This window comes from Passer montanus, unplaced genomic scaffold (assembly GCF_014805655.1).
Source record: "Passer montanus isolate IOZ18808 unplaced genomic scaffold, ASM1480565v1 scaffold48, whole genome shotgun sequence".
NCBI lineage: Eukaryota > Metazoa > Chordata > Aves > Passeriformes > Passeridae > Passer > Passer montanus.
This window is the reverse complement of record NW_024369707.1, coordinates 436,622-449,788: the sequence shown is the minus strand read 5'-3', so window position 1 is coordinate 449,788 and position 13,167 is coordinate 436,622. Positions and strand designations below refer to the sequence as shown.

Genomic DNA, 13,167 nt, shown 5'->3' with positions numbered 1-13,167 from the left:
TTAATGGATCTCAGCAGAGCTGAGTGAGCATCTGAGATGGCTTGGCTAGATTTGCTAATCCTAATGGAAAAGTTCTTTGAGAAAGATAAAAAAGCCTGAGAGGTCTGTATGTCTTTTCCTTCCCTGATGGAAGCCTATTTCCCTACTGAACCTCTTAAGACATGACCAGCAGCACTCTTGGGCAAAGACTGAGCTGCAAAGGTCTGGACCAGCCTTTCTTGCTGCTTGTGCATCCAGATGGGAAGAGGGTACAGACAGAGAGAAGTTCATCAACAGGGGATTGATGGTTGTTAATCACCACCAATTGCTTCCTGGAAGCCTAAACAATATGACAGAATGTGATTGCTTGGATTACAGAAGTCACCACTATTTCTAAGCTGGAAAAAAGACATCTCTCTGTCTGTGGCATAAGTGTTGCCTCTCTCCTGATTTGGCAGGAAGAGCTGGGACTAGAGGAACATGGATGCTGAGCTCTTGTCTCCGTAGGGTGACACCATGCTTGGAGAGTAGAGGGCTCCTGTATCTGCTTTGGGTGTCCTGACAGGATTTTGGTGCCCAGAATGGTAAATCCAGCCCCAGTTGATCATATGCAATTGTTAGAGCTTAAAGGGGGATGGAGGGAAGAGCCCCAGCCAAGAGTGGCTGTGAGGCTGAGGCCTGGGTCGGCCCAGCAGGGCAGATCCCTGTCGTTAGTGGTGCTGGAACGGGGTAAATCAAGCACTCGTTTGCCTGCAATTACTGTAGGGTGGAATCACTTTGTTATTGTCTCTGCAGGGTTTTGCATTATTTCAATGCATAACTAGGGAGTGGGGATGGTGATCTGCTGCCTGGATGTGGTTTGTGGGACTGGGTGTGCCTGGAGGGGACTGAATTAAGGTTTGGGGTGCTCTGCTGGAGAGCCTTTCAGCATGGCAGGGGACAAGGCAGGGGATCACGGGGCTGAGCACGGAATACCTGACCCAAGCCATAGCTGTGTTCTCCCCCTCCTGCCACCCGTGGTGGGGACAAACATGCCAAGCAATAACAGCCCTCACAGGCTGCATTTTTGGGCTGAACTTTCTGTTGTTGCAGTTTTGACATTCTGGGTCACTTTGGGCTATGTTGTGCTTTTCTTCTTGTGTTGTTTTGATCTTCATGTGAAAACAAGTTCTTGATCCTTCTTGTTGCCAGATCACCCGTTGTGGGGCGAGCTGTGCAAACTCCAGCCTGCCCTCCTGCCAAGCCCTGCACCCTGTGGGGCTCGCACCTCACTGCTAAAAGGGTTTCCAGACACAAACATGAGCTGACAAAGCATGGATGTCTTTGTAAAAAAAAATTCTTTACTATTTTTATACTTTTAGAAAGATAAAAAACATGTTGTAGGTGTGAAATAACAGGTGTCAGCTCCAGCCACGTTGTTTGCCATGTCTGCAGGCTTGAAACATCAGTTGGGAAAAGGGTTGTGGGGAGGGAGGAGGATTACAGGGCGGTTGTGGGGTCTCTGTGTTGCCACTCACATTTTCCTCACCATTTCACACAGCTCTCTGCAGCGCTAGCATTGCCCCAAAGCATCAGAGGACTTGGGGTGAGTTAGCAGAGCTGTCCTGAACTTGTTTATGGAGCTATGGACTCAGTTCCGTGGGGCAGGGTAAGCCAGTGGCAAGCCAGAAAGGGTCTGGGTGCCATCTTCCTGCTGTATAACGATGGGAAAGATGGATGGAGATCAGTCCACATCTGTTTCCATCAGCTGCCTGTTGGCTGCCTGGCTTTGGGCTGCACTTTGTAGGCACAGGCTGGGGCTGCAGAAGGCTCACACTGCTGCACTGGTGCAACAAGCAGCGCTGGGCACAGACATTCACGGGAAACGGAGGAGTAAGAGAACAGCGAGTCGGAAACATCCCGGAGCCTGTCTGCATATCCTGAAGGTAGGGGAAACCTCCAGACAGCAAAACAGGATGGCACGGGAGTGTTTCCACTCGCTTGACTCATGCTGAAACAATGCCCGGCCACTGTTTGTCTTGGACAAACACATTTCTCTGAGCAACAGGATCTCCCGGCCCTCCTGCTAGGCCAGTGCTGGGATTTAACTGTTGCACAGTCTGGTGTTGGTCTGTCCTTTGGGGCCACTCAGGGTGAATTGGAGTGCCCTGTGGAGAGCAGTAGCTCCTGCTGAAGCTGGACATGGATCACTCTGCAGTGTCTGGCAGGGAGTCCTGGATGCAGAGGGGGAGGTGACAGGAGCCTGTGTCATGTGCAGGAAGTGATCTGAGGTCCCAGGCCACCAGTGTCAGGTTTCCGTCTCTCCAGCCACGGCAGGGAAAAGAGGCACCCTGTCCATGGGTCAGGCATGTGGTCCTTCCTGTGGCTTTTGGATCCAGTGTGGGTGGGACATGGGCTAAGGTCACCTCTGTGGATAGGGTTGCAGGCAGAGCTTCATGCCACAAGAAGGTGCCACTGTGGTGGGATTGTTAAGGACACTGGTACTGTGCAGTAGCCTCCTAGAGGCTTCTGGGCTTTCTATGGCAGCACTGGATTTGCCCTGCCAGGCTGTTGTTTGAATATTGGCCTGCAGAAGAGCTTCTTCCCAGGCTGACTTACCCCTGCTCATTGTGTCTGCCTGCAGAGGGTTCACACTGTGGCCAAGATCAGGAGCTCTGGCTTCAGTGGGAGTGATTCTGATGTAAAGATTAGACTCTGCATCTGAAGTTTGCATCATCCAAAAGGCTTTCCATGCAAGGAGGTGCTTCTTCAGAGTCATAACCTTAATTAAAAGTCCTGTTGCCCTCTGCAGCATTTCAGCTGCTCAGTTGTGCTGGCCAATCCTGCTCACCAGGCTACAACAGAGTAAGCGATAATGGTCTGTATAAATATTTATGTTGTACTGAGCCTTCCGTGCCAGATCTTGGTCAAATTGAGAAGTCCAGGCTCTCTGGTGCTCTTGAGCCCTGCTAAGAAACCTGCAGAGAAGCATTGCAGATGCAGCCTGCATGAGAGCAACCAGATGGGCAGGCAGGGCACTGTCCTTGGGGGTGTGTGGGCACATGCTCAACCCTGCAGAGCAGCTCAGCCCTGCTCCCAGCAGTGTAGCTGTGCCATGGCTGGCATGGCCTGCTGCCCTCAGCCTGCTGGCCCGGTGTGAGCACTGGGGCTGCACCTGGGACATAACAGGGTCTCCATCAGGGCACGACAATGACATCCTCACACCAGTGCAGCTCAGACTTACCTGTTCCTCCCTGCCAGCCTGGCTTGGCTCAGCACCTGTTCCCAGACACATGAACTCAGTGTGCCAAAGTGCCAGGTGCCAAAGGGATAGAATTCCTCATTTCAAAGTAGTCCTGTGGTTGAGAGGAACAGAGTGGGTAAATACTGTGGCACTCCCCAAAATGTCCTGAAAGCTTTCAGATTACTAAAGGCTTAAACCCTGTTCTTACTGTGTTTCCTGGTTCTAGACCCTTCTGGTCACACTGGCGGCATGTGAGAGGAAGCAGAGCAGTGGTATTGATTACAGAGCTGCTCTCAGCAGCCTCGGCCTGACCCCGTCCATGCCGTGCTCCCTGCTCCCATTCCCACAGCCATCCCAGGCTCTTCTCTGCCCAAGCACTGCTGCTGCTGGCACTGCCAGTGGCAGTGGGCTCTGGGTGCCCACTGGTGTGCCAGCACCACCTGGGGCCCTCAGAACTGCCCCCAGCATGCTCCCCTTGGAGGGCTCCTTGGGAAGGAATGGTCTGCTGGCAACAGGGAGTACTTAACCCACAGGTCCTCAGATGGGTGCTTTTACCCCTTCCAGGTAGGAGGAAGATACCTGCTGGGAAGATGGGCCTCAGGAGAAGTCCCAGAGCTTCACAGGTTCAGGAATGCGCACAGCTGGGGCTGGAAGGGTGGCTGCTGCTTCCACTTCTGCTGTTTGGTGAGATCTTTACTGCTGTGCCCCATGTCAAGAAGCTAATTAAAGCTTGAGGCATCTTGGGAATCCACAGTGTTGGAAATGATAAGTTTGTCCAGTAGGAAAGGATATCTACATCAAAGGGGCAGCTACAGACTACAAAGGGCCGACAGTTGTGTCCCTGTGTGGCTGCAAGGCCATTCGCCTTTGCCTCTGCCTAAAACCTGGGAAGAACTCAAACAGGACATTATTTTGTAGAAAGGAAAGGCTTTGTTTCTGCTTGTGATCATGTGGGAGCTGCTGTAAGTGTGCTGTGTGGTCAGTGACATGCGTTTTGTTTGTTTGAGAGCTGCTGAAATAACCCAGAGAAGTCCATTAGTGGGGACTGTGCAGCTCCGGCTGCGGCACTTGCAGTGCTGGGTGTTTGTGGGAGCGCAGCGGCACCGGCGCTAAGTCACTTTGTCAGATGTTTGGGAGAGGAAAGGAGTTATCCTGGACTGAGCAGGCTAATGCTAAATCCATAGCCAGGCCAGGCTGTCAGAGACTCTGGGCTGAGACGGTACATTCTGTACCTTCTCTTGGGATCTAAAAAAAACCCCAAAGTACGGCTGACAGCTGCAGGCAAGGAGCAGCTGGATTTTCCCTGGCTGAGGCAGCAGTGGCGGTTGTAAGATGTAACACTGCAGGTGGGCTGCTGCCTGCAATGGAGCTTTCCAGAACTGGAGATAACCATCTCCAGCAGGCAGGTCCTCCTTTCTTGAGTTTTCCTGGTTTTGTGGACTTTTCATGCAGGCAGGTGGTCCTGACTTGGAGACTTTACTCTTTTCCAAGTGATTTTGCCCTAAGGAAGCAGGGAGCTGGCTTCCACAAAAGATTCTGTTCCCCAGGCCCCTCAGGAATAAAGGCAGAAGAATTTGTGCCTGCCATTTGTGCCATTGTGATTTCAATGCTGCAAGCCCCAAACCCTGTGCACTTTGGATTTTAAGCCATTTCAAGACTTTGACTTGATTTGTAGCAAGTGCTGCTGTTTGATGCATGGGGAAAACAGTTCTAGGAATTGGTTTGGCAGTAGCTGCCAAGAAGCAGGAACTGGAAGCAGAATTAATTTCAGGAATTCAGCTTTACCTCTAATTTTAAAAATTATCCAACAAGGTAAAGGGTTGTGTTGTTTACACCTGTGAATATCATTAATATATGGGACCTGTCCAGTTTATTCCCACTAAGACGCAAATTTGAAATGTCATTTAAAAACAATGAGTAAATTGGACGAGAGCTGACAACCACAACTGTGCATTGATTAGCACAAATAGTAATAATATTAAGCAGCAGATGAGCTTCTGTGAAGGGACAGCATCTCCCTTGTTCCCGAGAGTTCCATTGGCAGGCAAGGGTGTCCCAGAGCAGGCAGCCTGTGCTTCCAAGGCATGCAGGAGAACACTGCCAGAGCAGAATTTATTCACTGTTGTTAACAGAAATCTGCCATTTTAGCAGTAATTAGGTCCCTGTGGATGGGCTGCCCCCCGTCCTGTACTGGTGCTGCTAGAGGATGGTCTCACACACACAGGTCATTGCTCTGCACTGCCACCAGTGCTGTTTGCTCTGTAGATGGAAGGAATCTGCTGTGACCCAGACAGGGATTTATGCTCCCACCTCTATTTGGAGGATGACTTTAGCACTGGGGTGTACAAATTTGATGGTGAGCAGGGCCACCCCTGAAAATCTGTCCCAAAGAAAGGTTTTGCTCCCAAGCTGTGTTCACAAGTTGTCATTTGTCATCTATTTAATAGTTCCCATTTTTGGACTAAGTCCACGTAGAAATGTCATCAGTGAGAATCAATTTGCTGCTCTAAATACAGGCCATTTAAAAGTTTGGCATGTTGGCTGGGCTGTGGTAGAGACCAGCACTGTACAGACATAATTTGTGCATTACGTGAGAAGTTTATTAAGGAATTACTGATGTCCTCATTGAAGAGCTCAGTCTGTTGCTTCATCAGGATTTTCCTTGGGGTAGCTGGAGGTCTTGCCTTAGCTGGACCTTTACCCTGAACCCATCAGAGAAGGGTAAGGTAGTCCTGATGTGCACACCAGCACATCCTGCCCTTTGTCCTGGGATGGATATTGGCATTGTTTTGCCCCAGGGTGACATTTTCCCCTGCAGGGCAAGGGGTATTGCTGTGTTGGTGATGCCACTGCATATCACTGGGTACACAGTGCTCCTGAGAAGCCTGGAGCTGGGATTTCCTGGATTGCACAAGCTGTTCAGCCTCAGCTTAGGTGCTGTGGTATGGGCTGGTACTGAACCTGCTGCCCTGGCTCCTTAAGGGGTTTAGCAATTGCACATGGAAAATAAGCAATTAGCAACAAGGGCCGCTTTGTTGCGAAGCTGCTGAGCTCACCAGGCCGAGGTCCAGCTGCCAGGGCAGGAGGGAGCTGTTTTGATGCTGCCCCGGGTATAGCCCCGGGTGGTTGCTTCCCTTTGTGTGGCAGAAACTTGGAAGGGCCCCCCTTCATTGCAGCAATGTCTTCTGGAGGTGGGAGGAGAGGGAGGAAGGGGAGCTGGCCACTGCCTGCCACAGTGAGGATTAGCCAAGAGGAGAAGGGTGCAGGGAATTTTCTGGGCTGTGCTCTTACTTTGTGCTAAGGATGAAGGGGGAAAGCCACCATCACCCCCTGAATGGACCATGCCATCATTCCCATCACTCTCCCTTCCCCACTGCCCACACCCTCCCCTCCAGGCAGGACAGAAGCTGCTATCAGGGCCTCCCCTCTGCTCTCCCCATTTCAAGCACATCCCCTGTCCCCATCAGGACACTGCATACTTCACATTGGGGCTCCCATCCCATCTGCCTCTTTGAGCAGCTCTCTGGGGCCCTGCAGGTCCCAGGCACCACCAGGTGGGCAGCTCAGCCAGGGATTGCTTGGTGGGACCACAGCCAGGCGCTGTGTCCTCCTGCCACCCCGCGGGACTCCTAGCAGCACACGGAGCAGGGAGCAAGGTGCACTTGTGCCTCCCTGCTCATTGCACAGGAGCAGTAGTGTTTGCCAGCTGGGCAAGCGCCTGCAGCTGGGGATAACACCGGCAGCCAGGCGTGTTCTGGCTCAGGAACTGAATGACATATTTGGAGGTATGAGAGCATGTGCTTGTTTTAGTTGGTGTTTGGGCTGGCAGGGCTGCTGTCGGAGTGGCTCAGAGAAGGATGGCTGGCAGTCCATGCTTCCCTTCTGCTCCCTGAGCCTCATGCCTGGCTCAAGGATGGGGCTCAAGGTCCCCCCAGCCCCTGACCCCTGTGAGAGAGGCTTGCTGACAAAAGGCATCCTCAAAGTTCTGGCCTGCTGCTGCTGCCCATCCTGCTCTCCCAGACAGCTGCCCAAACTCTGGCAGGGCTTGGCAAGAGGTAGGAGCAAATCAGTGAGCTCCACAAGGAGCTGGCTCTTTCTGAGAGGCTTATTACATCCAGACTCTTGCAGATTCCCTATTTTTGTGGCTTTATTCCTTGACTGTTGGCTTTGTTTCCCCTTTGGTGAGGGGGAACAGCCCTTCCTCCCTGGGTTCCATGCTGCATAGGTTCATGCAGTGCACACTGGCTGCAGCTTGCAGCCTCCTCCTTCCAGCAGCCACCTCCTTTCAGGAGCATCCTCTGGTTATAGGCACCCTGGGTCTGGCCTGGCATCTCATTTCACTTCATGTCTTTTTGACCTGGTTTGTTGATTCCCCAGATGCCTGTGCAGGGAGGCATTCCTGGAGATGGGGATGCATGGGGAAGGTCCACATCCTCAGCAGCAAGCCCAGTGGCAGCACAGCTGATGCGGCAGGGTTGCAGCCTCTTGAACATCAGATGGTGTGGGTATACAAGCCCAGTCTGCTGTGGGGCAAGTGTTTGAGCTTGCTGCTGGTCTCCCAGCTGGCAGTAACCCCTGCATCTTGCCTTTCTTGCCAGCTTGGGCACCCAGCTGCTTTACCAGTGGTTTCCAGCTTATCCCATGAGATTGTCCCATAACTCAGAGCTGAAATAAATGAATGGAAGTTCACAGATTTGAACAAAGTCTTTCCCCCACTTGTTTGCCCCTTGCTGTGAAGAAGGCCCTACAGAGCACAGCTGGTGTTGGAGTGGTCCCTCCTGGCCTGGCAGCTGTCCCCAGTGAGGTGTTTGGAAGGGTGTGATGGCAATTCATGAGCTGGGGCTCGTGACCGCCGGGCTGCGAGGCAGGGGAGGCGCGGCCGCAGCGCCCTGTGCTGGGCCAGCAAGGGAAGTCCTGCTGGAAGCAGCGTTTTTATCTGGGCTGCCTGGGCCTGGAGTTTGAATGCTTGGAAATGCTCTTCTCCAGATGTTTCCTAGCACACGCCGGCTCTGTTTATAAACAGCTCCTCAAAGCAAAGCCTGTTGGGGCTGCAGGCGGGCGCTGATGGCCGGCCCCGCACGGCTCCCCTGCACCATGGCACGGGCTCTGGGGCCACAGGTCACCTCTGTCCCCTCCCATCTAGATGGGTTAGAGCAGTTCACAAAAGCCCCAAATGCCTCCTCTTCCTTTCTCCTCCCTTTCTCCTGGCTAACAGCTTCCTGCCCCGATGCATCCTGGTGGTGCTGCCTTCCTGCCCAGGCTTTTGCTGCTGGGGGTGCAGAGAGGAGAGCACACTGCCCTGCCTGAGCTGCCTGTTTCCAGGGAGATCCTGGCCACTCCAGGGACTTGGGTCTGGGTGACATTTCCATTGCATCCAGCTAGGGTTCACTTCCTTGATGATTACCTCAAGGACACATCCTGACAGCACGCTCATCCAGCCCCTGGAGTTTTACCCTTATGTTTTGCCAAAATTTGAGGTGGGTGCCAAGGGGCAATGTCAGGCAGGACAGGAGTGGATGCAGGCTGTGTCAGCTGTTTGGCTGGTGTTGAGCTTTGCCAGCCCCATCTCCTCTGAAGAGAACAATGCTCTCATACTCGTCACTCCTTCCACTTCTAACTGGGTGGAGGTGCTCTTCTCTGTCCTGGCCCCTACAGGACAGGACCAAAACCCACTTGAAAGACAAAAGCCAAGAAAAATCCTGTCTAAACAGCTGCTGGCAGTGGCCCTGCCAGGATACCTTTGCCTTGGTAAGGGCAAGGCTGTTGTGCTCAGCTGTGAGCAGGTTCCCAAACCATCGGCATTGCAGAGCCACCTGCAGCTCATCACATCCTGGATCTCACCTCAGCATCGCTCCCTGCGGAGCCCTGCCCTCCCTGCCAGCCCCACACCCCACACACGGCTGGGGGAGGACAGCCCTGTCACGGAGGAAGGGCTGAACAATTGCTGCTTGTCAGTCTGTCTCCTCTTCCTGTAGAAAAGGGCACGTTATCAGCCATCCACAAGTCATCTGGGGAACAGCATTACTGAAAAACTGAGCCATGTGATACAGATTTGCTTTAGCCCCACCATGGTCTGGCAATGCCAAGGGCCTGGGTGCATGCAATTTTTTTATCCTGGCTGCTTGCAGTGGCTGTAATCTTGTCCCTTAGCTTGGGCAGCATGTGTTTGGAGGTAAGAATGTGAAAGGAACCAACTTCACTGCTGTGGAGCTGGAAATGTGCTCCCTTCTGTGGCACTGCTTACCCTCTCCCTCCTGTCAGCTTCTGGGCAGGGGGATGGCTTTCTTGGCACTGCCAGGGAGAAGCACAGAGCAGAGGATGCAGAGGTGGGTTTGACACACTCCCTGGATCTGAGCACTTGTGGAGACTGATTGGTACATTGCTGGGGCTTGTCTTTGCAGGTTGCACTTCCCTCTAATGCTGCATGGAGAATGTTTTGCCTCCCTTTTCTAAGGAGCAACCTATCCATGAGTTGTCTTTGCCTGTCCTCAAGACACAGCTGCTCTCTGCAGAGGCAGAGCCCTTTATCCTTTCCCCACCCTTTAGATCCAATGAGCACTGCTGCCCATGAGCTCTGATGAGGCAGCCCATCCTCCATTCCCCTTCCCTAGGAAGCATGGACACGACTGCTTCAAGACTGAGCCCTCCTTCCATGGAAAACTGGCACTGGGAAAAACCCTTTCCATTCTGAATCGGGTGGAAGGGAGTGGTGTAAAGACCCTTAATGAAATGGGAAATATCCATGCTTTAATGGAAAGTTTTAAGGAAGTGATGCTGCATGATGCGTGTGATTCTCCAGAGCAGGAAATAAAAAATATATTCACAGTTGACATCATTAACAGATCCACATTTCTGCTGCGGAAAAAATAGGAAAAAAAATGGATCCCATTTCTGCTGGAGTAATTCTGCTGGTGGCTGTGTAATCCTGGCTGTCACCTTGGCCAGTCTCACTGTGCTGGGGACCCAGAGCACAGGCCAGGAGGATGGATTTGATAATCTCATCCCTGTACAAGCTGTAGGAGTCCCTGAGCAAGAGCCTGTGGGAGCTCAACATGGCTTCTTAGAAGAAAAATTCAAATTTAAATGCTTGCGGTGGAGAGCATTGCATCTGGAGCTGTCCCAGGGGCAAATGTCCCTGCATCTTCTTACATCTGAGGGAGTCCAGCTTCAGCTTCCATGGGACCACTTTAAACATTTGGGTGCTAAATCTACCAAGTTCTCATTGCCTTGAGCTGCATGGAGACTTGGGTGATGTCTGACAGGTTTGAAGAGGAACCAGTGGCAGGCTTTCCTTATTCTTTCTAACAGTGTTTCTCCTTTACATCTTCACAGCAAGGTGTAAAAAACTCCTTCTGTGACTTCACATTAAGTGTGAAGGCTGGAAGGAGAGAGCAGTGCTGGCAGCCCTGGGCTGTGAGATGGTGGTGGAGGTCATGGGTCTCTCCTGCCCTCCTCTGACACAACAGGCTCAGACTGCTCTCAGGTGCTCAGCTTTGCAGCAGAGGATGCTATCTGAGGGAAGAAAACTTTCAGACTGAATGGGAGCAATTTTGGAGGGCAGATCCAACTACTTGGGGAATAGCATGGGATTAATTCAATTCCTGCAAGTAGCCAGTGTATGTATGGTGAGGTACATTCTCTGACACAGGACTAAGGAAGGAGCCAACGAAATTTCTGGGCTGCTTGCTTAGCTAATTGAAATTAGAACACTTCTGGTGGTTCACCCAAGGCTCTGGGGATGTGGTTTTGTCTCTCTGCACAGCCGTGTGAGCAGTCACACGATCCTGTGTCCACTTGACTCACCAAAATGATGCTGGAAGAAACAAAAGAGGCTTTAGGAGATGGTAAGCAGCATGGTTTGAAGTCTGGGCAATATCCTGTGCAGGGGGATGGAGAGAAAGGCAGCCTGTGAAGCACTGGCTGTTCTGAGAGGCTGGGTGTCTCCAGACAGAAGACAAGCGTGGTGATATCCCTTGGGTGGGTGGTAGATCCTGTGCTGTGATCCAGACCTGCCCAGACTTGAGGTGGCTGCTCTCAGTCTGCCCTCCCTGACATCCCTGTTCTTCCTCTCTTTCCAGGCACACCTTCTGGCAGTATCGCCGTGAGAACCCCCAAACCAAAGTGGGGGAGCCCCCTCCTGATGGGCTGCCAGGCTTCAACAGTGGTGTCCTGCTCCTGAACCTGGAAGCCATGAGGCAATCCAAGCTCTACAACCAGCTACTGGAGCCCACCATGGTGCAGAAGCTGACAGAGAAGTACCACTTCAAGGGCCACCTTGGGGACCAGGATTTCTTCACTATGGTGGGGATGGAGCATCCAGAGCTTTTCCATGTGCTTGACTGCACGTGGAACCGGCAGCTCTGCACGTGGTGGAGGGACCATGGGTACAGCGACGTGTTTGACCAGTACTTCCAGTGTGAGGGGGAGGTCAGAATTTACCATGGGAACTGCAACACCCCCATCCCTGAAGACTGAGGCACCCACTGCCCCCAGGAGCAGCTCTGACTGCAGCAAGACTTGCAAAGCCATAGTGGCTGCACTAACAGTCCCTCAGGAAGGGTGACCAGCTCTGATCCAGCATAATCCAGGGGAATCTAGGGATCCTAAGAGCATTCAGTATCCTACTGCCTGTAGCCTCACCCTCCAAGAGGAAGGGCAGTTCAGCTGTGGGAACAGGACCTCCACAGCCACTGTATCCAGGGCTCAGCTCCTGGCTCTGCTTAGCCAAGCCCATGGTGCCCATCTGTGCCTCAGCTGCTGGGGCATGGGAACAGCCTAGGGGCCATCAGAGACCGCTGCTTTTGCACCAGGCAGGTCCAGCTCCCTGGGTGCTGTACAGCTTTGCCTTGTCTGATGGTTGGCAGAGTCCCCAGGGGGCAGTTGGGTTTCATTTGTCATTCCTTGGTGGCCCATTTCTGCACCTCATGCAGAGAATTGGTCTGGTCCCTCCGGAGAGCAGACACTGTCCTCAGGTCATCTTCCTTCTGAAGCATTCCAGAAAGGTGAGAGGGCTTTAAAGACTGAAAAGCTGCTTTAAATTGGGTTACTTACAAACAAAACTTGAGTGCTAGATAAGCTTCAAAGCCTTCTGTTGATTCTTCTGAGCAATAAAAGCTTTACTGCCCTATGTTGTCCTAGGAGTGTTCAGTGAGTGTGTAGCAATAGGTTCATTTTTCTAGCTTTGTTTTTAACCTTTCATACAAGAATAAAGCTGCAGATATCAGACACACTCGGCTGTTTTTCTGTGGCACAACTGAAGTCCTGTGCAATAGGAGGTTTCCTGCAGTTATCATTTAAAAAGTAGCTGATGTGTATCTGCTGGGCAGTTGAGTGTGGTGCCCCACATAGCTTATCCCACATCTGTTCCATGGGAGCGGTGCAAATAAACAAGCTGGATTTTTAAAGATCATCACCACCATAGCCAGGGTTGGTTTGGAGGGAGCTGGGAGCTGCCTGTGCTGTGAATAAGTGAGCTCCAGGCTGAGCACACTATTCCTTGAATAAATGCTGCCTCAGTGAGCCTGGCTGGCTGCAGAGATCTGTGTCAGGGACCTGCACAGCTCATTAACCACGCCCAGCCCAGCTTGTTTTACACCCTGTGTGTGCATCTGTGTGATGTGCACGTGCAAGAGAGAGGCATGGGGAGCTGATTGTGGCTTAGCCTAATAACAGAACACACTATATATGTGGCAGGAGTGTCCTGGCCTCCTTCCCCCATGCCCATGACCTTACTGGGGGAGAGGCTCTCCTCCCTCGAGCTGATGTGCAGAGACAGCAGGCTGTGGTATGGGCTGCGTCCTGAACCCTGCCCTTTCTGATGTGCTGAACCACTCCATTTCCAAGTAGCACAAAACCTTGTCTTCAAGTATTTTCTCATCCCCAGGGAAGGAACAGCAAAGAGGTGATTAAAGGTAAGGGAAACATGCAGTGCCTTGCTGTGTTAGAGTGACATTTTCACAGAACAA

General features: G+C 52.2%; 1 protein-coding gene across 1 annotated transcript in view; it reads left to right on the top strand.

The window, feature by feature from the left end:
• XXYLT1 (xyloside xylosyltransferase 1) overlaps positions 1 to 12,429 on the top strand; it is a 32,364-nt gene extending 19,935 nt beyond the window's left edge. Inside the window, exon 4 of the mRNA XM_039722362.1 lies at positions 11,281 to 12,429. Within this exon, the coding sequence (XP_039578296.1) occupies positions 11,281 to 11,677 (397 nt within the window). The 3' untranslated portion in view covers positions 11,678 to 12,429. The remainder of the gene's footprint in view (positions 1 to 11,280) is intronic.
• Positions 12,430 to 13,167: the final 738 nt, after the last annotated feature.